Source organism: Populus euphratica, unplaced genomic scaffold (genome assembly GCF_000495115.2).
Source record: "Populus euphratica unplaced genomic scaffold, PopEup_1.0 scaffold68.1, whole genome shotgun sequence".
NCBI classification, from domain to species: Eukaryota; Viridiplantae; Streptophyta; class Magnoliopsida; order Malpighiales; family Salicaceae; genus Populus; species Populus euphratica.
Genome location: NW_011499901.1, coordinates 1217647 through 1245604, shown reverse-complemented (window position 1 = coordinate 1245604; position 27958 = coordinate 1217647). Strand labels below are relative to the sequence as shown.

Here is a 27958-nt window from a genome sequence, read left to right as displayed (position 1 = left end):
TGCACTGTCCAGTTTTCCCAAATCAATCCATAAGGATTCAAACCTCTTAAACATGAAGCTAAATATTCTAGTGAATTTGGTAATCAGTTCCTTGTTGCAATCAATAATCAGACAAAGTTCAACGACTTATTTTCATATCATTAACTACCACTACCATTACAGCTTTGAAATTCTGGAAGGTTTGCTTATCCTCCAGACACCAGAAACAAACGCGGCAAATAGCACAAAATGGTTAACTGAAACATTATCCATCCAGCATATTAAAGACACTCACTTTCAGATTCTTCTCCTCCAAGTACTCTCCAGCTTCGTCTCTGATATGCAATCTTATCTCAGTTCCACGTCCCAGAGGTTCATTCCAGGTATCCTCAGATATCGCTAACGCTCCATCAGGCTTCGATTCCCACACATACCTGGAATCCACAAACAACATGTATCCAATCTTACCGGCCCCAACATACAAGAACACTTACTGCTAGTCATCATTATGCTTGCCAGGGACTTCGACATCGTCGGCAGCAAGATATACAGAATAGAACCCTACCCCAAACTGTCCAATCAAATTAAGGCCCTCACTTGACTGCATTTTCTCCACAAATGTTAACACGGCAATTTACATATTTAACCTCCAAACACCCAAAACTTACATTTCCGCCTTCTGTTCAACGTATATACCTGAAGTTCCTGACTTGGGGCTGTGGTAAAACTTCAAATTAATCACAATTTCAACAATTCTACAAAATTAATTAATCACTAACCTGAATTTCAAGCTTGGCATTGTCTCCTTCACCCAAAACCTCTTCGTCCGTTAGCGACAGAAACCTTATTTTATCAAGCGCCTGAAATTCACACAATTTTCTAAATTTAAATCCAATTCTTCGAAAAAAATTAATGAATGCTCACATCAGATGCATTGGAAATCAACTCTCTGAGGAAAATACTTTGTTGCTGTAAAGAGAGTTGATAATGATATCCACATGCCGAGACGCCGATTCCCTGAACCGGTTCGGTGGCAAATACGTTATTTAATAAAGAAAGGAAGGCAAGAAAAAAGAGAAGGATAGGGCGCCGAGTTTCTCCTCTACATTGGGAGGGTCAACGAGGAAATCAGAAGCATCCTCTGCTTTAGCGAGTAATTTCTTACCTGTGGAACCGCAGATCATGACATGAATTGAGTGTCTGGGATTGAATCGATCTGGAGAGGTTTGAAAATGGTGAAAAAATGGGGAGTGTTTGTTTTTATGGTTTGATCAGCTTTTTAAATTGTTAAATTGATATTTTTATTTTTTTTAATACATTAATATTAAAAAAATAAAAAATATTTTTTTAATATTTTTTTCAACTGGACCCTTTCCTATTTTAATTGAATTTACGCATTATCATGTACACACTCTGATACCGTCATCAGAAGAGGGAGAGAGGAGGCATAGTAGAAGTGGAAAGGACAGTAGAGTCCACTTCCTCATTTTGAATTTTTTTTTTTCCCCAAATATTTTCGGTAGCTAACGACTGTCAAGAGTAATGTGAGTTGATTTATTTCAGTGTGGTTTTATATCATGCAGGACGGGACTTCCACAAGCTAAATTTATTTGGGTTGTGATGCCAGCATGGATGATCGGAAGGTTTGAAATATCTGTATTTACACGTGGCTTTGATTTATTGGTGATTGAGTCGTAAGTTGACGTGGGTGGAAGAAACTGCCAGGTCGGGCCCACTTGATGAATTGAGAAGGGAGTGTAGTTGACTGCTCGGATTGGCTCAGACTTGCAATGGTGGGTGATTGGACGGGGTGTGATGCGTCAATAGGATGTTTGAACGTGGGAGAATGTTATTGGGTATTATTCTTGACTCGACGTGGAGGGTGGAGCACGAGAGTCTAGTTTGCTCTGTCAACATGTTTGGTTGGCAGGATAATGACAGTTCAATCGCGGATAACTTTCTTGACGACCAAGGAAGGAAATAACAATAGTGTTGAGCGTTTGAAAACTGGTTATATTAGCATTTTAAAAAAAAATTAAATTTTTTTATTAAAAATTAATTTTTATATATGTTTTAAATATTTTTGATATGATAATTTTAAAAATAAAAAATATTAATTTTAAAAATAAAAAATATTATTTTAATATTTTTCAATATAAAAATTACTTTAAAAAACAATTAAAAACACACTTCCAAACATAACCTATCATCCAATTATTTTCCCAGAGAGGCCCACGCATAGTTTTTAAACCTGGTCCGGTGGCTGACCCGGTCCAAGGCCCGGGTTCCGGGTTTTGACCGGGTCACCGGGTTTTGATCGGGTTGAACGGGTCGGCCGGGTCAATTTCTATTTTAAAAAAAATTCAAAACGACGTCGTTTTAATAAAAAAATAAATAAAAGTCAACGGGTTACCACCGGGTTTTTGACCAGGTTTTTCCGGGTCGTCCGGGTTTCTGGGTCAACCCGCCGGGTCGGCCGGGTCACGCCGGGTCATGGCTTACCTGATTTTTTCATCAACCCGGCCCGGTTCCAGCCCCGGGTCGGCCGGGTCCCGGGTCAACCCGCCGGGCCGGGCCGGGTTTTAAAACTATGGGCCCACGGAGCTAATGACGCCGAGGCATAAACGAGCCCGGCATCACGTGACAAGCTTTCAATGAGAATCCCGATGATCCGAAAGTTAAGCACTGCAGAACCAAGAATGACCAGGGTCCAAGTTATCTAGGCCCGGCCCTTTCCTTTACAAGATGTACATATTGTTTTCAAAGAAACAATTATCTGCGCATCAATTCAAAATGGAAAAGAGCTCCAGAAGGAAAGCAGAGTAAACAAAAAAGAGTCTCCGTTTCTTTCATGATAATTGTAATTATAACTCATATTGAATAGGTTAAAGTTTAGTGTAGTCTATATTAAAAAAATTAAAAAAAAATGATTCAGTCGTTTACCCTAACAAGACTTCACCTTCAACTTGTTAATCTTAAAAAATATTATAATCAAGTTGAATTAACCCTGATAACAAGTAAGTCTTACAAGTTGATTGACATAGCTTTCATCTTTGTTTTTGAATATTTTTTAAAAATATTTTTTTATTTAAAAATATATTAAATTGATTTTTTTTAGTGTTTTATGATGATTTTAATATTCTATATAAAAAAGATTTTAAAAAAAATTAATATATTTTTTTAAAAAAAATATTTTAAAAATTACATTTCACTACTATTTCAAACAACCGTTGACTGAATTTTACAACTGTAATGTTAACAAGGCAGTACAATTTCAGCATTTATATTGGATTCAGTTATTAGAATTAGGTGGAAACAAAGACAGCAATAATTGGTGGTTAGGTTTTTGCCAATTTTGAATGCATGTAAAACCATCAAACACGTCTCTAATTATATACCAGAAGAATATTGGGGATGCCCTCTTTAATCACCAATCCAATCACACAAGTTTTACGAGATTGCCATCCGTACAGTTTACACGTCCTCTAGACGGCACACTCGCTCAGACCGCCCAGTAATGCTTGACAAGGTCGTAAAGAAACTTCACATATGAAGTAAGGTTTTCATTGGTCTCGGTGATGGGCTCGCCTGGTCACTAAAAAAGAACTATTGGTTTGGGTTGGTTTTCATGGCCTCCAGCTATTTTTTTATTGCTAGAAACTATTCTCTAACAGTGTTGATGGCAAAATTATAGCTGGCTCCCATCACCTCACACTCATGGGTGACCAGCAGCTACCTTTACAAGAAGAGATTGTATTATTGGTTGAGACTTGTGGTCTGGTTAGGCACGGCGACTCTCGGTTATGAGTGGCTCAAGGAAACTCGAAAAAAATATATATTTGAAGAGTATGCTGATTGGACCGGGGGCTTCACCAGCGAAACTTTGGCAGGAAACACAAGTTTTTTTTTTTTTTTAGAAAAAAAAACTCTTTTCTTTTTGGTTTTCTTGCATCATCGATGCTAATCACATCAATCTTTGGCAGTTTAGAGAGAGGGTGTGGCTACCGGCGGAGCTAAGACTCTTGCAGATAATGTACTATTTTCGGCAACAATACGGTAGCGTATTGGGCCAAAGTACATTGAATGATTTTTCTTTCCCTCTTAATAATCTTTGATCAATCGAGCTACGAGCATAAGGTCCAACACATACGATTGCAATTAAAATATTAAAAGCCAATTACCATTTCATCTATAATTTTAAGCTACACCTATTTTTATGGGTTGACTTGGTGATTCATGACTCAAGCTTAATTTGAATGGTTGTTTTTTTTACTTATATTTAAAATTTAATCAAATTAAATTTAAATTAACCTTGCATATTAATTTATCACCGTTGAATCAATTTTATTTTTAAAATTTTTTATCCAAAACAATGTTATTTGAGTTTTTTTATTAAAAAATATATTTTGGGGTATAAGCAGATTGGTTTACCAAATAACAACATAACTCCTTCGAATTGGCCATCGGCCGTATTTACTCGGTCCCTTACAAGTTAGACAGAACGTCCCTGTCATGGCAATACCGTCATCTACCACGACGTCGTTATCAAAAAGAATAATCAAAGCCTTGAACCTACTGCTATTACTATTAAAAACACTAAAATAAAATAGTCGCAAAGGTTTCTCTATCTCGAAGCAAGCAAATGCACGTGGTACTATCTCTTTGGTTACTTTCGAATCGGCGGATGCATGACAAAAATCTGATACCTCCCACTTTCCCTTCCAAGAGCCAGAAGATAAGCTCAACATAAACCAGTACATTCCTTCCTCAGTCCCTCTCTTTTCCGTGGTATCATCTACCCCTCGACCGACATTCCCAAAGTTAAAAACCCACCTCCGTTTCCATTTGCGGTTTCCACCTTGTCTATACAACCTCCTTTCCCTGATAGACTTACGAGCAATTGTGCAGAGTCTTTTTATGGCGCTGTCTGATGCGGTGATAGGGAATCTTACGACGATCTACGTGGCGGTGATAGCGGGAATTAAGGCTTACGGGCTGGTTTGTGGAAGGAGCTTCAGTGGTGTATTCGTGCTGATTGTGTCTACTGCTGTTGTGGGTTTAATCTTGATTGGGACGCTGACGTGGGATATTTCTCGTAAAGCCATGTATGCGATTTCACAGGATCGTGTCAATAATGTTCATGAGATGTGCAAAGGTGGTATTTGCTGGCACGGTGTCGCTGTCCGGTCGCCCGCTTCTCAGGTTCGGTTTAGACTCCCTCAGCGCTAGCTATGTCAAGCAATACGGGCTTTTCTGTAAAAGGGCAAAAACAGTAAAAGACAAATAAGGAGGAGGAGAATAAAGAGAGGGGTTTGAAAAATGTTCGATAGAGACTTTTTTTCTTGGTTTTTGGCGTGTTTAGTTGGGGATTGTGGAGCTTTTTCCGTGAAAAGGCGTGAGCCACAAGGTGTTTGTTTGTTTGCCTGAGGGGGAAGGGAAATACAAGAATGTGCATGGATAATTTAAACAAGTGATGAGCTATTTTTATTTTTGTGAATAAATAAAAATGTCTCGTACTTTTCTTTTCTTGTAACTGTTTCTAGCTTTGCTACGTCAGCTATCTTTTAGCTGTTGCATATAGCTGGAAAGCCTGAGATGGAGGTTGATTGAACGCTGCAAAAACAGGGGAAAGGGAAGTGATAAAACGTTTGAACTTTGACTGCTTCAAATTTCAGTCCAAAATTGGATCTACGGCTGAAATGAAATGGAGGCTGCTACTACACAACGGCAAAACCAAGGGAATTGTCCAGCTGTCAAACAGTGGGCAGGTTTGGAGTGAGTGTCCAAGAACAGAGCTTTGCTGGATTTTCTTTGGCATCTCAATTTTGGTTTTTTTTAAAAAAATTAGCACCCGGCGACATTTAATAAATGCTGTTTTGGATTTTCTTTCGCATCTCAATTTTGGTTTTAGGATTGCAGTATTAAATAAAATTTAAATAAACATGAACGCAATGCAGTCTCTCAAACTGATAGGCCTTATCATTATTTTTCTAAAAAATTCACCAAACATTTTCATTTTACCCTTAAAAAAATCAAAAATCAAACTCATTACAGCTATGGAAATATCATTAGATGTTTTTGTGTAAAATTAATCATTCTCTAAATTACATAGATGCATTATAAAATTACAAATAAAAATTATATGATTTGATTCATGAATATCACATATAAAATTATTTCTTTGAATTTCAAATACATTTTTCTATATAAATATATACAATATAAAATAAATTTAAAATCTTATAAGTGATCAGATATTTTCAAGTCGATTTATTTATTTGAATTGCAAGCAAGTTTACATGTAGCATGAATAATATGCCAATCACATTTAAAATCTTATAGGTAATAAGATATTTTTTAAAATAAATTTATTTTTAAGATAATTTTAAAGTGAATTTATTTATTATTCAAAAAAAAAAAAAGAGTGTTCTCTTTGTTCTCAGTATCTCCATCTCTTGTATCCCACTAGCAAGCAAATGCTATCGTAAATAACACAAGGACTTTTAAGATGTTTCGCTAGTTCCCAACAACATCTCTCTTCCTCGTACAAACAACTCAATTACCTGGCATCAAAAAGCTCAAAACTAATAAGGTTTGCTTCAAGCCTCGTCATACAATTAGTTGATTTAATTCAGAGAACGAGTGACCTCAAACCTCGCTGTTATCGTCCAAAGGATTTGCAAAGCAAAAACGATCTCAACCTAAACTATTTCTGGTTTTGAAAAAAGCAAGCATAATCTTATTCCGGAGAGAAGGCACGAAATCTCATTCTAAATGTCCTATACATCTGGGCTCACCCGAGAAGGGTAACATGGGCCCTTAGTCCAAGAAAATCGTAAATGGGCCCCTTAATAGTAACATTGACCCGTGCATAAGCTCCTCCTTATCTGATAGTTACAATAACAATGCTTAACCCACTTCAAAACGCCCGTCATCTTCTATTTGGGCCTCCATAGACTGTCCACGCAAGAGAGACGACACCGTCGAGAGAAGGCTGGAAACCCTGCCGTAGCTCTATTGCCTCTCTGAACAAATTTTCAAAGCAGCCAACACAAACCTCCCTGCATCGTCTCACTACAACTCATGGCTCCAAGCTTCATCGTTGAGCCTCCCAGAGAAGAAGAAGTTGAACTATCAGAAGCAGAAGGGCAAGAAGAGGAAGAGAAGGAAGCATCAGAAGACGAAGAAGGAGGAGGAGAGAAGCCTTTAAATCAGCGGCAGAAGCTGTCGCCATAGGATTTTGCTTCCTACTCCTAATCCGTCGCCGAAGAACACGCTCGTCGAAGCACCACTTCCATCGATGAGAAAATCTCCAGAGCTCGCTAACAACTCTCCACTCCTATAACTAACCACACAGACGACGCTAGTTCCTCGGATTCCGAACCAGATAAACAAGTAACTGCTAGAAAAAAAAACTCTTTTCTTTTTGGTTTTCTTGACAAATAATGTTATAACTCTGGGGATAGTACAGTGCCTAGCTTGGTATTTTTAGATTTTAAGTTGCCTCTCAGACTGATTAATGGTTATGTTCTGCAGGCTTTGGAACTTTTCAGGAAGCAGCGAATTGATTTTTGATTGCGGCTAATGTAGCTGCTCGAGTGGAAGCACAAAAATTACACCTTCTTATGCAGTAAATTTGCTTTGTCACATCAATATCACCTGCTTGGCCCTTTTCTAGTTTTCTCTAGTTAATTTAAGGGTTTCTTTGTGCCGGGGTGTTCAAGAAATGCTAAGAATTCTGAACGATTTCCATATATTTTTCGTTCGTCGGGACTTGGGAGTATTCAACCTTTATCTACTCTTTTGCTCTCCTCTCCTTTTTTTCGCTGTAGATTTGGAAGTTGGATAATGTAGTTAACGTACCTTTTTTACGTTTTCTTTCCTTTTTCAGGGACTTGATATCTTTGGTGTTCAGACAGTTATTAACTATGCATGTCCACGTGACCTGATTAGGTACATACTGAACTTTCTTGATGGTGATCCGCCATCAGTTTTTTATCTGAATATTCTTCCATCGCGCTACATCTGAATGTTGTTTTTGGGTTGTGGAGTGTGCTCGCTGCTTTGTGGTAACTTACATCTCTTTGTTTTTCTGTGCAGTGACATTCATGTAGTGGGTGTGCTGCAAGAGCCGGCAGAGAAGGATATATGGTGGGTACACCACACTGGGAGATATTGATCATGCACTTAAATAATTATAAACAATAAAATGAATTTTAGATTATGTTATTGGTTTGATTTATTTGAATTTTTGGTTGAGTTTTATTAATTAGTTTTTATTTGTTAAGTTTGATTTAATTATTATTAAATATTTTATGTAGTAGGTTATAAGCTTATTTACTTATTCTAATTAAAATTTTAGTATTTATATCCTATATTTCTAAATGTTATAGAATTTTTTATTAATTGAGTAAAAATTACAGAGTTGCAAGATTTTTTTCACACCCATTCTTTTTCTTTCTTTTTCTTTACTTTCAATTCTTAACTTCTTTCTCTAAAAGCTTCTTTTTTTTCTTGTTTATTCTACATCAAATTTGGTACTGGAACATGAACTTTCAAATATTCTTACAATTAAATGATTTATGAACTTGTTTAAATTAATTGACATTCAATCCAATTCATAAACCTAATACATGAGTTAGATGACTAAATTCAGACTATATTTGAATTATCAGAAAGACATCACAATAATTTTATCATAATATTTGAAAGCAGTATGAAAGTCACCTTAAATTATACTTGACGGGGTTGAGTTTCTCCAACCCCAAGGGAATTGGTGGGGACATTAGGCCCGAGATGTTGTTTATGCACTTGTATAATCATAGTCAATGGAGGACAACCAAAATTACTAAGAGATTCAACTTTAAATTATGGTTTTAGTTTAATTTATTTGAATTTTTTGTTGAGATTTATTAATTAGATTGTATTTATTAGATTTTATGCAATTATTGTTGGTTATTTAATTTAATGGGCTATAAGAGCATCTCTAATGGGAAATGCTATATTAAATAGTCAAATTAATAAAATAACTTTTTGAATATTGTAAATATAGCTTTTTTTATGTGCATTCCAATGGTAAAAAGCTATTTAGAAAAGCAAATTATATTTTAATATATTTTATGTTAAATTAATCATAATATAATTATATAACTAATTTATATATTTTTATATAATAATTATATAATTAATATGAGTAATTTATAAAAATAAATATAAAATAATGAAGAAATATGAAAGTTAAAAGATATAATTTTAAGTTAAATTTAAAATTTATTTATATGAATATTTTTAATTTTTTAGTTTTATATGTTATTGTTAAAAATTTAATTTTTTAAAAGGAAATCTACATTTTGAAAAAAAAACATCAACATTTTAAATTTTAATTTTCAATTTTTTTTTTAAATCCAAACTTTGAAAAAATGATCACCAACATTTTAAATTTTAAAAAAATAACCGCTAACATTCTAAAATTTCAAAGTTTGAAAAAATAATCTATCTATAAATATTCTCATATACCTAAATATTTTTGCTCATCATTTTCTTCTTTCCAATATTTATAATATTTTATTAAAATTCATCATGAATCATTCTAATTTTAATTTTGATGATGACACTTCCATGCTTGCCTTTTAAGTTGCGATCGTAGTGGTTGCAGAAGAAGAATCAAATAATTAAGGGCGGAGAACAAAGTATCGTGACTCTATTATTGGTCATAATATTGTCAATCATAATAAAAAGGAAGGTGAGTTAAGGCTATATAATGACTATTTTGCTAAAAATCCTAAATTCACTTAAAGTCAATTTCGAAGAAGATTTAAGATAAGTCGTCTTTTTTTTCTTCATATCGTAAATACAATGGAAGCTCACAATCAATATTTCAAACAAATGATAGATGCTCTTGGTGTTTTTAGCTTATCTTCCTTTCAAAAGCTAACTGCAGCTCATAAGATATTTGCATATGATATTCTTGTAGATCTTACTAATGAATATCTTCGAACTGGAGAAACCATTGCGATATAAAGTTTTAAAGCTTTTGTTAAGGCAATCGTGGAAGTTTTTGGTGATTGGTATCTAAAGGCACCAAACGAGACTGATATTTATCGATTATTATCAATTGAAGAGCAGTGTGGATTTCCAAGAACGTTAGGAAGCATTAAAAATTAGAAAAATACCCAATTGCATGGCATGAGATGTATACTGATCATTGTCATGAAGCAACTATAATTTTATAGGCAATGACTTCATAAGATCTTTGGATATGACATGCTTTTTTTAATGAATATCTGGATCACTAAATAATATAAATGTTCTTTGATCAGTCACATATCTTCGTTTCACTTGCTGAAGGTTATACTGTTCTTGTCAATTATATAATTAAAAGGTATGAATATATAATGGGATATTATTTAGCAGATGAGATTTATCATAATTGGTCAACCTTTGTTAAGACAATCCTAGTACAATTAGGAGCAAAGAGAAAACATTTTGCAAATAAGCAAGAGTCTGTAAGAAAGGATGTGGAGCTAACATTTAGGGTGCTCTAATCTCGTTTTATAATTATATGTGGACCTATTCGATATTAGAATAAAGAAACGCTTGTGAATATTATGAAAGCTTGCATAATAATGTATAATATAATTATTGAGGATGAAAGAATTATGAACCTTGGATTTGACCATGAACGTGAAGTCAATTTCTTTATATCAGTGTCACATAGTGAAATACCAGAACTTCTGATTTCGCAACTACATGATTTTCTTCAAACTCATAATCGAATCAGGGATAGAGTAACTAGCTCTTAACTATAAAAAGATTTGATTGAATATTTATGGGAATAATATAGCAACGAGTAGAATCATTATATTTGAACTTTTTATGTTATCATAATTTTCAAGTATTTTATGTTTTCTTTTTTTATTATGGTTGTTATCTTTTAAGTTAATTAATCATATTTATTGTTGTTAAGTGTTAGAAGAACTTCAAAAAACTATTATGAATTCGTATCAATTTATAATAATATATTTAAAATAACCAAGAAATTTCTAATATTTAATTAAAAATACATTACATTAAATAATAAATCAATCAAGTTAATTAAAAATTAAAACTTTTTTTGTATAATTTCTAATTTTCTATTTTAAAAATACGCTGTAGAAATTCGATCCAAATTACAAATATCTATTTTTATATTTTGTTCTTCTTTCTCAATCATGTTCAATTCTTATTTCTCTTGACTTTTTTTAATCATCATGACTTGTTGCTCTAACATAATTTTTCTATCTTGTTTCTTTTGATCCTCAATTTCAACTAGAGTATCCATGAATTGTTGTAAGAGATTTGTTACAGTTACCTCCCCAGCTTTATATTTACCTTGCCTGTGTTCAAGTCGTTCCTCTACAGCCTTCTAACCAATTGGTCTATCTTGATAAATCAATGATTCACTATTTTCTTCTAAATGAACAGAATCAGAGGTAGATGGAGTTGATGAAGCCGAACTTGCATTGACATTAATTTTTTGTTTATTGGTTGACCTTTGATATTAACTTGCACGCTCAAATTATCATTTATATTTTTTTTTAGATAACCCAATAATTTTCTAGTTGAAATCATTTGCCAAGCATCATTAATCAAGTAAAAAATTAAAGAAATTCAATAATGTTAAAATATGTGTTAAACAATTTAACGTGGAAATTAATATTAAAATTACCCTTAATTTTTTGGTCATTCTACTTTGCTGATGATTTTTAATTTGAGTAACAAATCCAACAAATTTACTGATTTCTTTATTTATTTCTTGTCATCAACCTGAGATGCTTATTTGGGAATGATTATTCAAGTTCCTTCCATTCTCTACAAAGTAAACATGTACTCGAGCCTATAATTGTTTTGTTTGTGTTAACTCCTGTAATTGGATCCTTGTATTTAACCATACAAAGACAAGTAAACAATCTTTCTTTGGCAAGGAGCTTTTACTTCTTTGTGATTTATATCTTCTAACTTACTCATAAGAAAGTTAGTAAAAGATTTTGAAAAATTTGAATCCATCTATATTAAAAAAAAAACCTCAAGTTAAAACCTTAAAAAAGGATGTAAAGGAAGCTCATATTCAATATCTAGCAATTTTATAGTTTTCATATACATGGAGTAATAATAAGCATTGTCTCCTACTTATTCTAACATTAATCTAATCATATAACCATTACAATTTAACCATTTTTAGGAATTAAAAAAGGAATAATAGACTAGTTTAGTTGTATTTTCAACGAGAAAAAATATAATTGACCTCAAATTAAAACAAACAATTAAAAATAAATTTAAGATATATCACTCTATATTTTTATCAATATCAGTTACCATCATTACTTTCTTTTAATTTTATCAAAGATAACGACATAAATAAAAATTATTTTCCTTAACACATATCAAAAACATAAACAACAAATAAACAAAAATTATCATAAATAGCAAATTAACAATAAAACGTCTCAAGAATCAAGAGATATAAAAAAAATATAAAAAGTCTTTAAACAAGTATATATTTTTATTTTATTTAATTAACACAATCAATATTATTAATTAATTAAAAAAATAATTAATTTTATTTTTCTAAATTAGAGAGAAGATGAGGCACAATGCGTATTTTGAAATTTGCAAATAAGTTTTCTTCCTTCTATTCTGCTTTTAAAGAGAAATAGACGCAGACCAACATATACAAAATAAGTCATTGGCCAACAGAGAAAGAGTACTTTCATTTATTTTTGCCCTTTCTACATAGGAATGTAGAAATAACACTTCAAAATAAGAATAGTTATTTTAGATATTTATATGGCTGACCGGTTTGAATGGTTAAAAGCAAAAATAAAATATAAAAGTATAATTTTTTATTTTATCTATTATTTTAACTGCTGCATTGGAGATGCTTTAAGCCCAATTACCTTTTATAATTAGTATGTTAGTATTTATATCTTATTTTTTTAAAATATTAAAAAAATAATAAATTAAATAAAAATTGCAGAGTTGTGACCTTTTCAATTATTATCTTCTCTTTGTTGGCTTTTTTTTTTTTTTTAACTCTCAACCTTTTTTTAATTTTTTTTATTGTTCCCCATCATCAATATGCAGTTACTTTTCTGACAGATAATGATCGATCCCTTTTGAAAGCCATTGGTCCCATATTCCTCTTTTCATCTTCCAAGATAATTCTCGCTTTTCTGGCCTGCATCACCTTAAATTCATGATGGCTTTCTAGGAGAAACCATGTACATTTTCAGCACCAAAACCCTAAGAAAGTGTTTTCAAAACCGTGAAGATGTCAGATACAGTGGTTGTCTTGAATTTCTTGGGTCTTAAAATTTAAACCTGCCTCTTAGCTATCAAAATATTTTGGCTGAGTGGATTGTGTTGCATCTGAGAGCAACTCCAAACGGATGAGCTATATGGAAAGTTAAAATTATTTTGCCTATTTATTTGTTTTTGTTCATGTTCCAACGAGTAAGTTAAACAAATAGTCATTTTGGTTATTTGTTTTGTTAACAGTCATTTCTACATTTAATTGTAGAAATGGCTAAAACAATAGCCGTTGGCCAACGGCTATTTTTATAGCCGTTGGCCAATAATTTTTTTTTAAAATATAAAAAAAATCTTTTATAAATACATGAAGAAAAAATTTGTAATTTTAAATTTTTGTATTGTGCCTCATCCTTCTCTCAATTTTTTTTAAAAAAAACAAGAATCAATTATTTTCCGGTTAATTATTAACATCGGTTGTGTTAATTAGCTGAAATTAAAAGGTATGCTTGTTTAAAATTTTTTTTATTTTTTTTATATCTCTTGATTTTTTAGACCTTTTGTTGTTAATTTAATATTTGTGATGAGTTTTATTTCTTTATTCTTTGATGTTTTTAATATGGATTAAGGAAGACAATTTATATTTATGTTGTTATCTTTGATAAAATTGAGAGGAATTAATAATGGTAGTTGATATTGATAAAAAGATTGAGTTACATATTTAAAATTTATTTTTGATTGTATGTCTTAATTTGAGGTCAATTATATTTTGTCTTTTTGAAAATGCAATTAAACTAGTATATCGATTCTATTTTAGTTCCAAAAAATGGTCAAATTATTATATTAAAACAAGTAGGAGGCAATGCTTATTATTAATTCGCATGTATGAAAACTACAAAATTATTAGACATTGAATGCGAGCTTCTTTTATACTCTCTTGTAAAGTTTTAACTTGAGTTTTTTTTTTAATGTAAATGGATTCAAATTTTCCAAGCTCTTTTACCAACTTTCTTATGAGTGAGTCAGAAGATATTCTCTCTCAACCAAGTGATTCTAATCAATTAATTGATGATTTAACATGCTCGAATTTAAATGTCCATTCAGCAAAAAAATCACAAAGAAGTAAAAATTTCTCACCAGAGGAGGATTGTTTACTTGTCTCTGCATGGCTAAATACAAGGAAGGATCCAATTACAGGAGTTGAACAACAAACAAAACAGTTCTGGGCTCGTGTACATGCTTGCTTTGTAGATAATGGAGGAAACTTGAATAATCGTTCACAAATAAGCATCTCAAGTAGATGGCAAGAAATAAATAGAGAAGTCGGTAAATTTGTTGGATTTGTTACTCAAATTAAAAATCGTCAGCAAAGTGGAATGACTGAAGAATCAAGGGTAATGTTTATATTCATTTTTATGTTAAATTGTTTAACATATATTTTAATATTATTTTATTTATTTATTTTTTTACCAGATTAATGATGCTCGACAAATATATGCTTCTTGCGTTGGCAAACGATTTCAACTAGAACATTGCTGGGTTATTTTAAGAAAAGAACCCAAATGGTAATTTGAGCGTGCAAGTCAACATCAAAGGTCAAATAAGAAACAAAAAGGTCATGTCAATGCAAGTCCAGCTTCATCAACTCCATCTACCCCTGATGTTGTGAGTTTAGGAGAAGATAGTGAACCATTGATTTATCAAGATAGACCAATCGGTCAAAAGGCTGCAAAGGAACGACTTAAACGTAGACAAGGAAAAGATAAAGTTGGGGATGTAACTGTAACGAATCTCTTACAACAATTCAGGGATACTCTAGTTGAAATTGAGGATCAGAAGAAACAAGATAGGAAAATTATGTTAGAGCAACAAGCCATGATGATTCAATAAAGTCAAGAGAAACAAGAATTGGACAGGATTGAGAAAGAAGAACAAATTATGAAAATGGATATTTCTAATTTGGATCCAATTTCTGCAGCGTATTTTCAAAATAGAAAGTTAGAAATTATGCAAAAGAGGGGTTTTGATTTTTAATTAACTTTGATTGATTTATTGTAATGTAATGTATTTTTAATTAAATATGTAGAAAATTCTTGGTTATTTTAAATACATTGTTATGAAATTGATATCAATTCATAATACTTTTTTAAAGTTCCTCTAACACTTAACAATAACAAGTAGGATTAATTAACTTAAAAGATAACAAACATAATGAAAAAAAAACATAAAAAACCCTGAAAATTATGATAACATAAGAAGTTAAAATCTAAAGATTCTACTCGTTGCCATATTGTTCCCACAAATGTTCAATCAAATCTTTTTGTAGTTGAGAGCTAGTAGCTCTATCCCTAATTCGATTATGAGTTTGAAGAAAATCATGTAGTTCTGGTATTTCACAATGTGACATTGATATAAAGGAATTGACTTCATATTCATGGTCAAATCCAAGGTTCATTGCTCCATCCTCAATAATCATATTATGCATTATTATGCAAGTGTTTCTTCATCCCAGTATCGAACAGGTCCACGTACAATTGCAAAACGAGATTGGAGCACCCCAAATGCCCGTTCCACATCTTTTCTTGCAGACTCTTGCTTGCTTGCAAAATATTTTCTCTTTGCTCCTAATGGTCTTGGGATTGTCTTAACAAAGGTTGACCAATTAGGATAAATCTCATCTGCTAAATAGTATCCCATTGTATATTCATGCCCATTAATTGTATAATTGACAGGAGCAGTACGACCTTCAGCAAGTGCAGCAAAGATAGGTGACCGATCAAGAACATTAATATCATTTAATGATCCAGGCATTCCAAAAAAGGCATGCCATATCCAAAGATCTTGTGAAGCCACTGCCTCTAGAATTATAGTTGGTTCACGACAATGACCAGTATACATCCCATGCCATGCAATTGGGCATTTCTCCCATTTCCAATGCATACAGTCAATGCTCTCTAACATCCCTGGAAACCCACGTTGCTCTCCAATTGATAATAATCGACAAATATCAGCCTCGTTTGGTGCCCTTAGATACCAATCACCAAAAACTTCTACGATTGCTTTGACGAAAGCTCCAAGACTTTCTATTGCAGTGGTTTCTCCAATTCGAAGATATTCATCAGTAAGATCTGCAGGAATACCATATGCAAGTATTCTGTGAGCTGCAGTTATCTTTTGAAGGCAAGATAAACCAAGAACACCAAGAGCATCTGTCCTTTGTTTGAAATATGAATTATGAGCTTCCACTGCATTTGCGATCCGAAGAAAAAGACGACGACTCATCCTAAATCTTCTTCGAAATTGACTTTCAGTCAATTTAGGATTTTCTGCAAAATAATCATTATATAACCTTAACTCACCTTCCTTTCTATTACGATTGACAATATTGTGACCAGAAATAGAGTCACGATACCTTGTTCTCTGCCCTTGATTATTCGATTCTTCTTCAGCAACTACAGCAGTAGCAACTTGAAAAGCCAACACAGGAGTGTCATCATCAAAATCAAAAGCATCATAAAAATTAAAATTAGAATGATTCATGATGAATTTTAATGAAATATAATAAAGATTGGAGAGAAGAAAATGATGAGAAAAAATGTTAAGATATATGAGAATATTTATAGATGGACTATTTTTTCAAATTGTAAAATCTTAGAATGTTGGCGGCAAGTTTTTTAAAATTTGAAATTTTATAATTTAAAATATTGGCGGTTATTTTTTCAAAATTTAAAATTTCAAAATTTAATGTTGGCGGTTATGTTGGCGCTGATTTTTTCAAAGTTTGAATTTGAATTTAATTTTTAAAAATTTAATTTTTAACAATAACATATAAAACTTAAAATTAAAAATATTGATATAAATAAATTTTAAATTTAATTTTAAATTATATTTTTTAACTTTTATATTACTTCATTAATTTTATATTACTTTTATAAATTATTCATATTAATTATGTAATTAATAACATCATAATTATATTATATATAAAATATTTAAATTAGTTATATAATTATATTAAAATTAATTTAACATGAAATATATTAAAATATAAATGGCTTTTCTATATAGCTTTTTACCATTAGAATGTATATAATTTAAAAATCTATATTTATACTATTTAAAAAGCTATTTTTTTTATTTAGCTCTTCAATATAATATTTTTTTATTAGAGATGCTCTTAGAAAGATATTAATTCCTTATTTTTATAAATATTAATAGACTATGTTAAAATAATTGTGTATCAAATATATTAAAATATAATTGGCTCTTCTAAATAGTTTCTTACCATTGGAATACACATCAACAAAAAAAACTATATCTATACTATTTAAAAAACCATATTATCAATATAGCTTTTCTAGAAAGCATATCCCGTTGGAGATGCTCTGATAGAATATTGAATGTATTCCTAAACTAAGAGGAAGGAATGTATTAAAATGTATTTAGGGCTTCTGGACTAAAGTATCACCATTTAAATCTACTCGAAAGAAACAAACTAACTCATGGATGAGTAGATCTTGTTTCTAGCTTTTATAGGCTCTTCATGTTCAATTTTGTTATATTATGATAGCTGATCCCTCAGTATTTGCTAAATATTTTGTCATAAACATTATGTGTGGATGCTTTCAGTTGAAGGCCATATTCCACATGATCCCACTGAAGTGTGTTTTTGAAAGGAGAATTTGGAGAAAGTCTTACTCTTCATTATTTCTGTATGAAGTTTCTAATGTTAAAACTAGAAGTTTCACCCATCTGGTTGTTGAATATGACTCACCCAGAGTTGTCTGTATCGTTGCAGAGCAATAGGTTATTAAGTGTTCTAAGATAATTGAGAAATGGAAAATCAAGTGGCTGACATTCATTAACAGAAGAGGTCTTGATGGAATTCTGTTCTCATAGTTCTTTTAGCTTAAAAAAATTTCTTATTTTGTGCTGATGTTGTCAATGTTCAATTACAGCAGGGAAGAAAGAGCTCTAAGAAAAGCTGAGACGGAGGCAACCAAGGTATAGCGCTTCTCCATCTAGACTGCTTATCTGTTGATCTTGTCAGAGATTTAATGCACTTACTCTATTGTCCATAGAGATAACTTGTCTTCTGTTTTTGGTTTATAATTTCTATTTTTTGGCCATCGCATTGCATTGAAGGTCATTACTATCTGTGTAGAATTATTTTGTGGCAATGGAAGCTGTTAACTTGGGAAAGCTCTAAAGTGAGTTCATGCACTCTTACTGTGTTTATTGCAGGCAGAAAATATGATTGCGTACAAGGATGAAATCTTTTCAAGTCCCAAAAGGACCTGGTTTGTAACAGAGAGAGAGAGAAAATGCTAGCAGCGAAGGTGATTTCTATACTGTTGTGGTTGTGTTTATGTTATGCCTTGTAATTTCAAAGACATATCAGTCCCAGTCATAATTTGGAATTTGAATTTGTTTTTCTGGCCATTGAAAAGTGCAAGTACCATAGCCATTTAGAAAATGCTGATAAAGAATGCTAGGATTTATCCACTGTCATGCGCCAAGGAACCCCGAGTAATGCATTAAGTTTATCCTCTTGATCTCCTTTTATAATTTTACACGTGAAGGGGATAAGAATCATGTGAAGATGGTTTTTATGTTAAAGGAAGCATGCTTCCTAATAAACAATGCTTCTCTTCTTTACAAATGGAATACTCACAACCTGAGTTATTTTCTCTTGTATTAAATGATTTTCCTCTTTCAGTTCAACTTTCAGGACTTTATATTAAGCAATACAAGTTAAGGTTAGTTTCTCCTACTAATCAAACGGTGTGTACACTTGCATGCATGCAGCAGTCATAGGTTAGGCTCTGGAAACGAGGTGATGAGCGCACAGCAAGCTGAAGACCTTAAATGAAGGAAAAGAGGAAGCGAGAGCGAGAGGTGATTGTTTTTCTGCAATTTAATGTTATCATTTTCTGATTGAAAAGATTTGCTCTCCCAAACATACCTAATATCTGTTGAACAGAAAGATTTACCCTGTAAAAAGCGTCGAAAACTACAAGCAGCCAGAGAGATGCTAGAGGATGAAGATCTAGCTGAGAAACCAGAAGGACGCGTCCCCTCCTTTTCTGTGTGCAGAAATCGTGCATGCATATAATTTTATTATGTTGTCTTTGGCACTAGTTATTTTGAACAAACTAATATCAAATCATAAAGTAGACAAACGCTTCAGCTATAGTTCTCAAAGATGTATATGTTGCAGGATTCGATTTGGCATATTGTATGTCCATGTATCTTGTGCTTTTCAGGTTTCATAGATCATCAAACCAGGCCAACTATTGCAGTGCTAAAGTTTTGTCATGTGCAGAGGTTTCTTTCATGCTCCTTTCAAAGTGTATCGCAATGCAGGAAAGTAGAAAAAATAAGAAGGGAAATACTGGACTATCATTAGTCGATCTGGGTTACCGTCGGGTGAAGGCAGCGGAGGCTGTGAAGAAGGCATTGGATGCTGGCAAGATTGTGCAGAAGAAAGCTGGTAAGAAATCAAAGCCGCCTCCTGAAAGAACTCAATCAAGGAGAGAAGAAATGCGGAACCTGTTCCAGAGGGACATGAGTGAGAGAAAGCAGAAGAGAAATAGTGGAACAAGAAACAGGAAGTCCAAGAATTCATTTAAGAGAAAATCAAGGTACAAATCAGCTTGATATATCTCCGAGTCTCAGTACTTGTTTTTCTAGATCCTCTACGTACTGTTTTATGACATAGATCCAAAGCTGCAAGAGGCATATCCCTATCAGCACAGGCTACATAAATAGCAGTGGTCTCGGCTTAGTCATTGCTACCAGTTAACCGCGGGCCTACTCACAAGTAGTTTATCACACATCATGGGTCCTATTACTGCATAAATTTTCTGTTTCTGACTTTATGAATGCCCTATGTATTCTTAGGATGGTGTAACCTGGATCTTTAGATTCCCAAAAATAAAATACACTACGATACCGGCATTGTCATACAGAGCATTATTATTGCAGCAGTGATCCTAGTGATAGATTTTTTATTTGTCACTCCCTGATGCCGGCAGAGATGCTTGTATTGCAAAAATCCTCTAAAAGTAGGCTAGTGCATATCTTTAGATGCTATAGATTTGTTTAGATAGGACATTCTGGAATAAGATTCTAAGACTTTAGTTACAAATATCAAAATAATATTCTTTTCAGAAGTTACCGATTTTGACCATTCCAAGTACTGGAATGAGATACTCATTGATACCCATTTTCTCTTTTCAGGTATAAGCCGAGGTAGCCCTATCAAGTTTGCCATCAAATTATGCGGTCATTTACCTCAATAAATTATGAAGGTTCTATACTTTAGCTGTGCTGATTTTGGAGGAGAGGCAGGCAGATACTAACCGTTGATGGTAAGAAAGCAAAAGCATCCATACAAATGAAGCGTTCATTATCTCCCTTGATGTTTCAACTTACCATCCTGTATTTCCTTTTCCCAGCATCAATAGGTGACATCAAACCCTATTAACAAATGCTTTCCTGGGTTGATTTATAGATTGCAATATGCTGGCTGTTTGCCACAGAGTTTTGATCTGTTATGCTGCCTTGTGGAAAAAAATGGTCTCTCGGCTCGCTGGCCTCTTCTGACTAGGGTTTAGTTTCTTGATTATTATTTCTGAGAAAAAATGTAACTTTACTTACCTTGCATGCTGGAGTTGCGTGTTAGAAAAATATGTAAGCTACTACGAGCAGCAAGTCAAAAGTTTTCTTGTCAGCAGAAACTGTCTTGTATTATCCGAGTTGTTTCTGTGGGTTCAGGAATTACAAGATATCAATGGTTTCATCATACCGCCACAGGTCCTGGAACTGTCTTCACTGAGGATGGTAACTGCTAAAACCCTGTTTGGTTTTATGATTTAAAATATTTTTTAAAAAATAATTTTTTATTTGTTTTTTAAATTAATATTTTTTCAGTGTATTTAAATTATTTTAATATATAATTTTAAAAAATAAAAAATATATTATTTTAATATATTTTTAAATAAAAATATTTTATAAAACAATCATAATTATACTTTTACACTGTCAATATCAGGGTTGGACCTGAACTAGGACATTCCTTTATCCGCAACCAAGCCTTGACATCTTGACCACCTTTGGCCTCGTCGGTCTTCTGTTTTTTAGCTCACAGGATGTTGCTTGGCTCGATTAGTCATCGGAGGCAGCTAATTTTGTTTTATCCAATATGCAAGAGCGCTGCAAATTCACCCCTCCACAGCCCTTTCGTAGCTTTCAAGATCTCCGGAGTGGAATTTTAGTCGTTTACCCATCTGGGCCTCAGGTGGAACACAAAAATAGAAAACAAGCAAAAATTATAGCATTTGCTTCTCTTCATCAGGAAAGGAAAAACTTGAGAAAATAAGTTCGAAGACAAAGTTAGTTCCTTTAAATTCCTGTGCTATGTGACGAAGATAAATTACAGCTACATGTACCAAGCTTCTATGATTGAAATTGCTTTCTTTGAAACACAGAAACGAGAAGAAACTAAACAAAACATAAACAAATAAAAAACCTAATCTTCCTTTTCTTTTCCTCCTTCAGCAATTAATCTCATGAATCATTTTACATTCACATTTGCCCCCAATTTTATTTTGCTTTCCTCACTTAGGCTAATCAGCTTACATCAGAGACTTAATCGAACTGGTTCCAAGAGCGGGCACACTGACAATTTTGGAAGTCCCTATCTCCATGGGGGTTGCGGATGCTTATATTGTAAAGAGTAGGCAGGTTCCCACCCACTATCTGGTTCCTTCCTTTTCCCACCCACTCCAGAGCTTGAAGAAGGTTGTGAGCTGCCTTGGCCAGGTATGATCAGCTGGCGCAAACCACCCGTGCTTCCCCCATCCATTGCAAAACCAGAATTTAAGTCAAAGCTAGGCCGTGAGGGCCCAGCACCATTTAAACTCAGGGGTGCACCACTCATACTCATTATGAATGGTTGCTGGGAGTAAGGAGGAACAGATGGTGCAGAGCCCATTATTTGAGGCATGACAGGGGTTCCCCTTGAATCCATCATATAAGGGATGGAGCCAGCAGAACCATACATAGCTGAAGGAATGGATATCGCGGGTGCTGTTGGCAATGCACTGTACCCAAAAACAGGAGCATGCGTGTATGGCAGAGCGGGAACCATATCCAAAACACCTCCCATTCTTGTAAGATTAGCACCCATTACATGTTCCAGAGGCTTGCTCTTTGGCAGGGACGGAGCCTGCAGAATGAAATTTTTTTTGTCAACTTCCGTTCGATTGCCCACTTCCACTCTAGTACCCATGATAGAAATAACAGGATCACCTAGTTTAGATCCTCCAAAAACACTTGCAGTTTGGGAAGACTTGCTATGATACAGCCCGTGATCCAAAGGGTCATTATGAAAGAAAGGTCTATCATTTAAATCAAAGTTCCTCAGTGAAGGCTGCATTGAAGAAGATGAAGAAGCAGGAGATGGACTTCGATGGCCATTCCGTGGGTAAAATAGCTGCCCCTCCATTCTCAGATCAGTCAGTGAAGCATCACCATCATCACTGGTACGATTTAAATCCAGGTTGGGCCTCTCTGGTCTTCTCGAGCCCACTTCTAAAGAAGATTCCCCAGAATGGAAGCCTGATGAGACTGGAATTTGTCTTGATGAAATTAAATCCACAACCTTCTCCTCTCCACCCTCGGCCACATTGAGATCAATATCAAGGCACACCTGCCTTTGTTTTGAACAATTGCTGCTTCCCCCAACCTCAACAGTCTCAACAGTCTTGTCCCCGTCAGAAGTCCTGCGTGGGGAAGCTGGACGAAAAGCACTAGTAGCTGCAGAACCTCTCCATCCAAGATTTCCCTCAAACTGAAAAGGAGCTGCAGGCGATCCAGAAGCTGCAGGCCTTGAAGCCGAAACAATGGAAATCAGCGCGGGGGAAGTATTCATAGGAAGAACCATATCATCAGAACAGACTTCTTCATTCAAATCAAAATCACACAGGCCTTTCTCTGTATTAACTTCTGGTTCTTGAGCCACTTCAGTAACCTGAAAAGACTCCAGGTCATGCATGCCATTCTCTGCTTCTTTTTCCAGATTACCTGAATCAATTAAGCGCCCCTCTTGCTCAGCACATGTCTCAGAAGCCTGATTCAGTCTAGTTGGCACATTTTCCAGAGGGATCTCAGTGGATAGGTCCCGCTCTCCATTTATGGAATCTGGGCTGCCTGGCTGCTTAATACCACTTTCCAAGATTTTCTCAGAAGAAGAGCTGCAGGATTGTTCTCTGTAATCTCCAACTTCTCTCTCCACTTCTTGAGCAACTTGTCGAGCAACTTCAAGAGCATCAACCATGCCATACTCAAGCTCAATATTAGATCTTCTGCCAATCAAATCTGGACTACATTTATCTGTGGTTGGTTTAGAGATATCAGAATTATCCTCAGCACCGTCACTGCTATGTTCTCGATCATCATCACTGGCACCAACATCTTCCATCCGTGAAAATAGACTCCCAAAATTGTCAGGTTTTTCCAATGGGCTCTTGTTGCCAGACAAGTGCTGTGGAGGGTCAGGAGAAAATTCACCATTTTCGGCACCGGAGTTAAATATAGGTGTTTGACATTGACCTCTATTTTCTGCTTCATCTGTCCCAATTTTTGATGTAGATATGGGTATCGCCACAACACTGGATCCACTTGTACTTGTACAGCAATTATCCTCTTTGACATCAACATTATCTTGCAAAGCAGATTCTGACACAATTTCCTCAGCAATTGCAGCAACATTGCTTGAGGAAATAGCTCCAGGTTCCACTTTGCTAGAAGAGGCTGATTTGTCAGTGAGCATCTTTGGAGCTTCTGAATCTGGCTCAGTGGAAACATTCTCTTCCACAGCACTACTTAATGGGGACTTTTCTTTCAGTGACGGTCTTTCTTGATCAGATTTTAACACAACAGAGGTGTTAAGAGGATCTAATGATCTATCCACAGCAGCAGTAAGAGGAACTTGCGTTCTATCCTCCAAATTTCTATGGTCTAAAATTTGATGATCACAATCATTAGTTTGAATCTGTACATCCTGCATGCTTTCTGCTTGAAGACAATTTGTGTTTCTTGATTGCAAACTTTCATCCCCAGTTTGTTCTGCATTGTTATTTTCTACATCAGCACTTCCATTTGAAAGAGGAACTTTGACAGCAACACATTCAGTTTTTCCATTCTCACTGTCATTCATTCTAACATCATCAAATCCCCCAACACTCTGAACATCATGGTGAATTGCATCACTAGCTTCACCAGGCTTCCAACTATTAAACAATGCCCTTGCCCTATCCTGAACCCGAGAACTACTGTGGTCAAGAAGATTATTGACAGTGCCCCAGACCCCTGAAGAAATCGACCTCTCCTTGTCTATTTGCAGCTTTTCCAGAGCCCTTAATAATGCAGTAATTGACTCTTCTACAGCGCCTTCACTTGTTTCATTACTGAACTTCTGAGCAACCTTTAACCATCTATCAATAAACAATAGTCCATTTAAGTTCACAAAAAGATCAAGACAATCTTTATTCTCTGTAGCAGCAATTGTGCTTGCAACTGCAGCCCATTGCCTGGTTGAATCTCCAACATTATTCAAAACACCATGTTTCTCTTTCTGCATTACAGCAACCAACTCATGGACTCGTGAAGGGGCTGTGAGCCCATCCTTCATCTCAGTCAGGGTAAAGAAATCTTCAAGTGTCATACTGATTTAAATGTACCTCCAAGCATTGAAGAAGTCCTTGTGGCTTAATAATCTGCTCTTTTCTATCAAGAACCACAGTGGCTTTGAGAACTATTTACAGGACACCCTGCAGAAGGGACAAAATAGAATCTCTAAGTGGACAGCTTGAGACAGTATATATTAGCTGGAAAACACCTATTATATCTAAGCTTTGAAGTCATTAAGAAACATGTGCTTGGAAACTAAACAAAGACCAACTAAAACCACATAACAGCATGAGATGGACCAATTCATTCATTATGGTCTCAGTAGAAACCAGAATAAATATATAATATAAATTGAAGAACATTAAGAGAGTGTGTCAAGGATATCCCTTGGCACAGAATAATATAATATAAATTGAAGAACATTAAGAGAGAGTGTCTTATTTTACAAAAAGAACAGAAGAAGAGATGGAGAAGAAACAGTAAACAAATTACCCATTGAGAACAACAAATGCAGAAAGGGAAGGTTAGTTGACCTTCCATGATGAGTATAATCAAATATAATCAATACTTGCCTCCTCTAACACAGTTTGCTAGGTACACTAGAGCTGCAGATAGTAGAATGCATGGAATCTGAAAAATTGTAGGCTGGTAATCATGGCACAAATAATGGAAAATGCATGGTGAATCATATAATTAGTTTGAATTTGGAACCTCGAACTTGGAGTTAGATATTTTTTTCTCATAGGGGAATGGAACAGTTGACTGTTTTCATGCAGAATTAGGTAGGGCTGGGGGCCCTCTTTCTACTCTACAGCTTTTGTCCATTCAAACACTAGGAAACTTACTTTGAAGCATCAGAGTATTAGGCAGACAATGCAGAACGATTGTAAGAATCAGGCACCATTATCTTTTTTCATGGCACCCAAAAACAGCACAAAACCACCAAAGATAGCAAGAATTCTGGTGAGAAACTTTCTTTCACTCTTTTTATATCGAGAAACACATTCATAGAATAAGCATTTTAACAAGATTCAAACATATAAAGCACCAATGAATGACACCAAAGCATGCGCACATACTTTCATACGTCCTTGGCATAACCAGCTTTTAAAATGCCTAACCAAGAAAGTGATTGGATACACTATAATAACATCAACAAAAGTTGTTAATTCATTCTATATATGATATGCTGCAAGAATTCAATACACAACATACTTTACATTATGCTTAGTGTCTATCATCTCAACTAGCACATGTATGCTTGGTGTCTATCATCTCGACTAGCACATGTTATGTAAAGATTTTGTGAAGCATAACAGAAAAACAGTTTCCGGGCCAGCATCACTGTACCAGATTTCTCTTATGTGCACGAATCAATCCATCAGTCCATGTTCAGCATATACCAAAATCCCTTCATCAACACTCGTAACACATATACTAAAAACATTTTCAATAGGAACACAAATCAAAAACATTTTCTATAAGAACACGGGTCATAGAAGAACTGATCACACAAACCCACCAATACCAATTGTAGACAACACAAACTAATCAGTCCACAAATTTGATGACATGCACCAATATAAAAACTATTCTAAAATTAACACTAACACTATCTAAAGATCAAAACTTTTTAATAGCACCCACCAAGACTCCTAATTAGAGAAAGGAACAGTAAAATGAAAACCCATCAATTGAAAAGGATAAGCAAAACAAATTTCAAGGACAATCAGCTCAAAACAACGAAGAAGAACTTACTTTTCCTTCAATTTCTGCAATAACATTTCAAAAACCCAGTAACATGAATAGAGAAAATCAAACCCTAGAATTCAAAAATAATCCATATAAGAAAGCAAGAAAAAAACCCTAGGTATTGTTTATTGCTTATTGTTAAAAGATATGGTGCAAATTACAAGAAATTTTGTGAACTGAATTAAGATTACCGTAATCAATGCTTGTATATGCGTAGTAATTAAATACCAATAAATTCCATAAATGGAAATAAAAAAACAAATAAAAAAACTAAATCTCCAAAAAGAAACTAGTATAAAGTTCATACCTTTATAATAAATCAATACGAAAACCCTAGCTGGGGAGTGAAACAGCGCCAGCGCTCGAAAACTTTTGTGTGCTTCTCTCTCTAGAGAAATCTCTCCTTTTCACCTTTTCTCTCTAAAACTGAAGTGTTCTGTCTGTGACTTTTAGGTTTCGAGCATAAAACCCTCGTATTGGTGCTCTTTTTGAGGTTACCAGAGAGAGACGAGAGCAGAGGGCAAAGGAGTTCGTTGCTCTTCGAGTTTGTGTTTTTTTTTTTTTTCTCCTTTTAGTTTAATTTCAAAAATATATATAATTTAATTTTCTAGTCGGTTTTAGTTCGAAGCTGGGTAAATCCACGTGCGATGTGTGCGATCGAGCCGTTTGTTTGCTCTTCGAGTTTGTGTTTTTTTTTTTTTTCTCCTTTTAGTTTAATTTCAAAAATATATATAATTTAATTTTCTAGTCGGTTTTAGTTCGAAGCTGGGTAAATCCACGTGCGATGTGTGCGATCGAGCCGGTTCGGTTTTAGTGACGAGGAAGGTTGGCTTGTCTGGTCAACCGGTGACGATGGATGCTTGGGTTTACATGGAATGTCCTTTGATTGTTGCCTTTTTCTAAGTCGACTGCTAACATTTTGCGATTTGTTTTACTTTTTTTTTATATTGAAAAAAAAATGCCAAATGACTTTTTGTTGTTCAACAGCCAAGAGAAGATGATAACCGATCACTTTTTAAAATTTTTGTTGGTTTATCCTTGAATTTGTATAGATTTTTAAGCATAATTAAAAGTGTGGTTTTTTTAATTAAAAAAAAGGGAGTAATATAAAGATAAGGGCATGATATAAAAAGCTGAAAAACTATATACTTTTCTAGTTATGTTTTAAAACCACTTAACAACAATTATTATATATGGATTTCCAAATTGATTGTTGTCTTAAAATAAAAAAATAAAAAAAATA

The 27958-nt window shown here is 34.1% G+C and overlaps 4 protein-coding genes across 5 annotated transcripts; 2 read left to right on the top strand and 2 right to left on the bottom strand.

Annotated features, from left to right (window-relative positions):
- The first annotated feature begins 4474 nt into the window (after positions 1–4474).
- On the top strand, positions 4475–5512 carry LOC105132949 (uncharacterized). The gene has a single exon (XM_011036703.1). It carries the CDS (start codon positions 4897–4899, stop codon positions 5206–5208), a length of 312 nt encoding a protein of 103 aa, XP_011035005.1. The 5' UTR covers positions 4475–4896; the 3' UTR covers positions 5209–5512.
- A 10241-nt stretch (positions 5513–15753) lies between these two features.
- Positions 15754–16821, bottom strand: LOC105132972 (uncharacterized). Its single transcript, XM_011036723.1, has 2 exons — positions 16626–16821; positions 15754–16394 (listed from the first exon to the last, which is right to left on the bottom strand). The coding sequence occupies exons 1-2, from the start codon at positions 16804–16806 to the stop codon at positions 15754–15756; spliced, it is 822 nt and encodes a 273-aa protein (XP_011035025.1). The 5' UTR covers positions 16807–16821.
- An 835-nt stretch (positions 16822–17656) lies between these two features.
- Positions 17657–21001, top strand: LOC105132947 (DEAD-box ATP-dependent RNA helicase 28-like). Of its 2 annotated transcripts, none has more exons than XM_011036701.1 (7): positions 17657–18139; positions 18228–18270; positions 18511–18605; positions 19075–19164; positions 19250–19336; positions 19636–19910; positions 20509–21001. In XM_011036701.1, exons 4-7 carry the CDS (start codon positions 19135–19137, stop codon positions 20522–20524), a joined length of 408 nt encoding a protein of 135 aa, XP_011035003.1. In that variant the 5' UTR covers positions 17657–18139; positions 18228–18270; positions 18511–18605; positions 19075–19134; the 3' UTR covers positions 20525–21001. The 2 variants fall into 2 exon arrangements, with proteins under 2 accessions (XP_011035003.1, XP_011035004.1); XM_011036702.1 differs by having other exon boundaries at positions 18225–18270.
- A 583-nt stretch (positions 21002–21584) lies between these two features.
- Positions 21585–27291, bottom strand: LOC105132946 (uncharacterized). Its single transcript, XM_011036700.1, has 2 exons — positions 27023–27291; positions 21585–25103 (listed from the first exon to the last, which is right to left on the bottom strand). The coding sequence occupies exon 2, from the start codon at positions 24995–24997 to the stop codon at positions 21968–21970; it is 3030 nt and encodes a 1009-aa protein (XP_011035002.1). The 5' UTR covers positions 24998–25103; positions 27023–27291; the 3' UTR covers positions 21585–21967.
- Positions 27292–27958: the final 667 nt, after the last annotated feature.

Excerpts from the sequence above, each read along its gene's own strand:
- LOC105132949 (XM_011036703.1), top strand. The coding sequence starts at position 4,897 with ATGGCGCTGTCTGATGCGGTGATAGGGAATCTTACGACGATCTACGTG.
- LOC105132972 (XM_011036723.1), bottom strand. The coding sequence starts at position 16,806 with ATGAATCATTCTAATTTTAATTTTTATGATGCTTTTGATTTTGATGAT. Across the intron at positions 16,395-16,625 it reads CAATCGTAATAGAAAGGAAG|ATCTTACTGATGAATATCTT; the intron begins GTGAGTTAAGGT and ends GTATTCCTGCAG.
- LOC105132947 (XM_011036701.1), top strand. The coding sequence starts at position 19,135 with ATGAAGGAAAAGAGGAAGCGAGAGCGAGAG. Across the intron at positions 19,165-19,249 it reads AGAGGAAGCGAGAGCGAGAG|AAAGATTTACCCTGTAAAAA; the intron begins GTGATTGTTTTT and ends TCTGTTGAACAG. Across the intron at positions 19,337-19,635 it reads TAGCTGAGAAACCAGAAGGA|AGTAGAAAAAATAAGAAGGG; the intron begins CGCGTCCCCTCC and ends GCAATGCAGGAA.
- LOC105132946 (XM_011036700.1), bottom strand. The coding sequence starts at position 24,997 with ATGACACTTGAAGATTTCTTTACCCTGACTGAGATGAAGGATGGGCTC.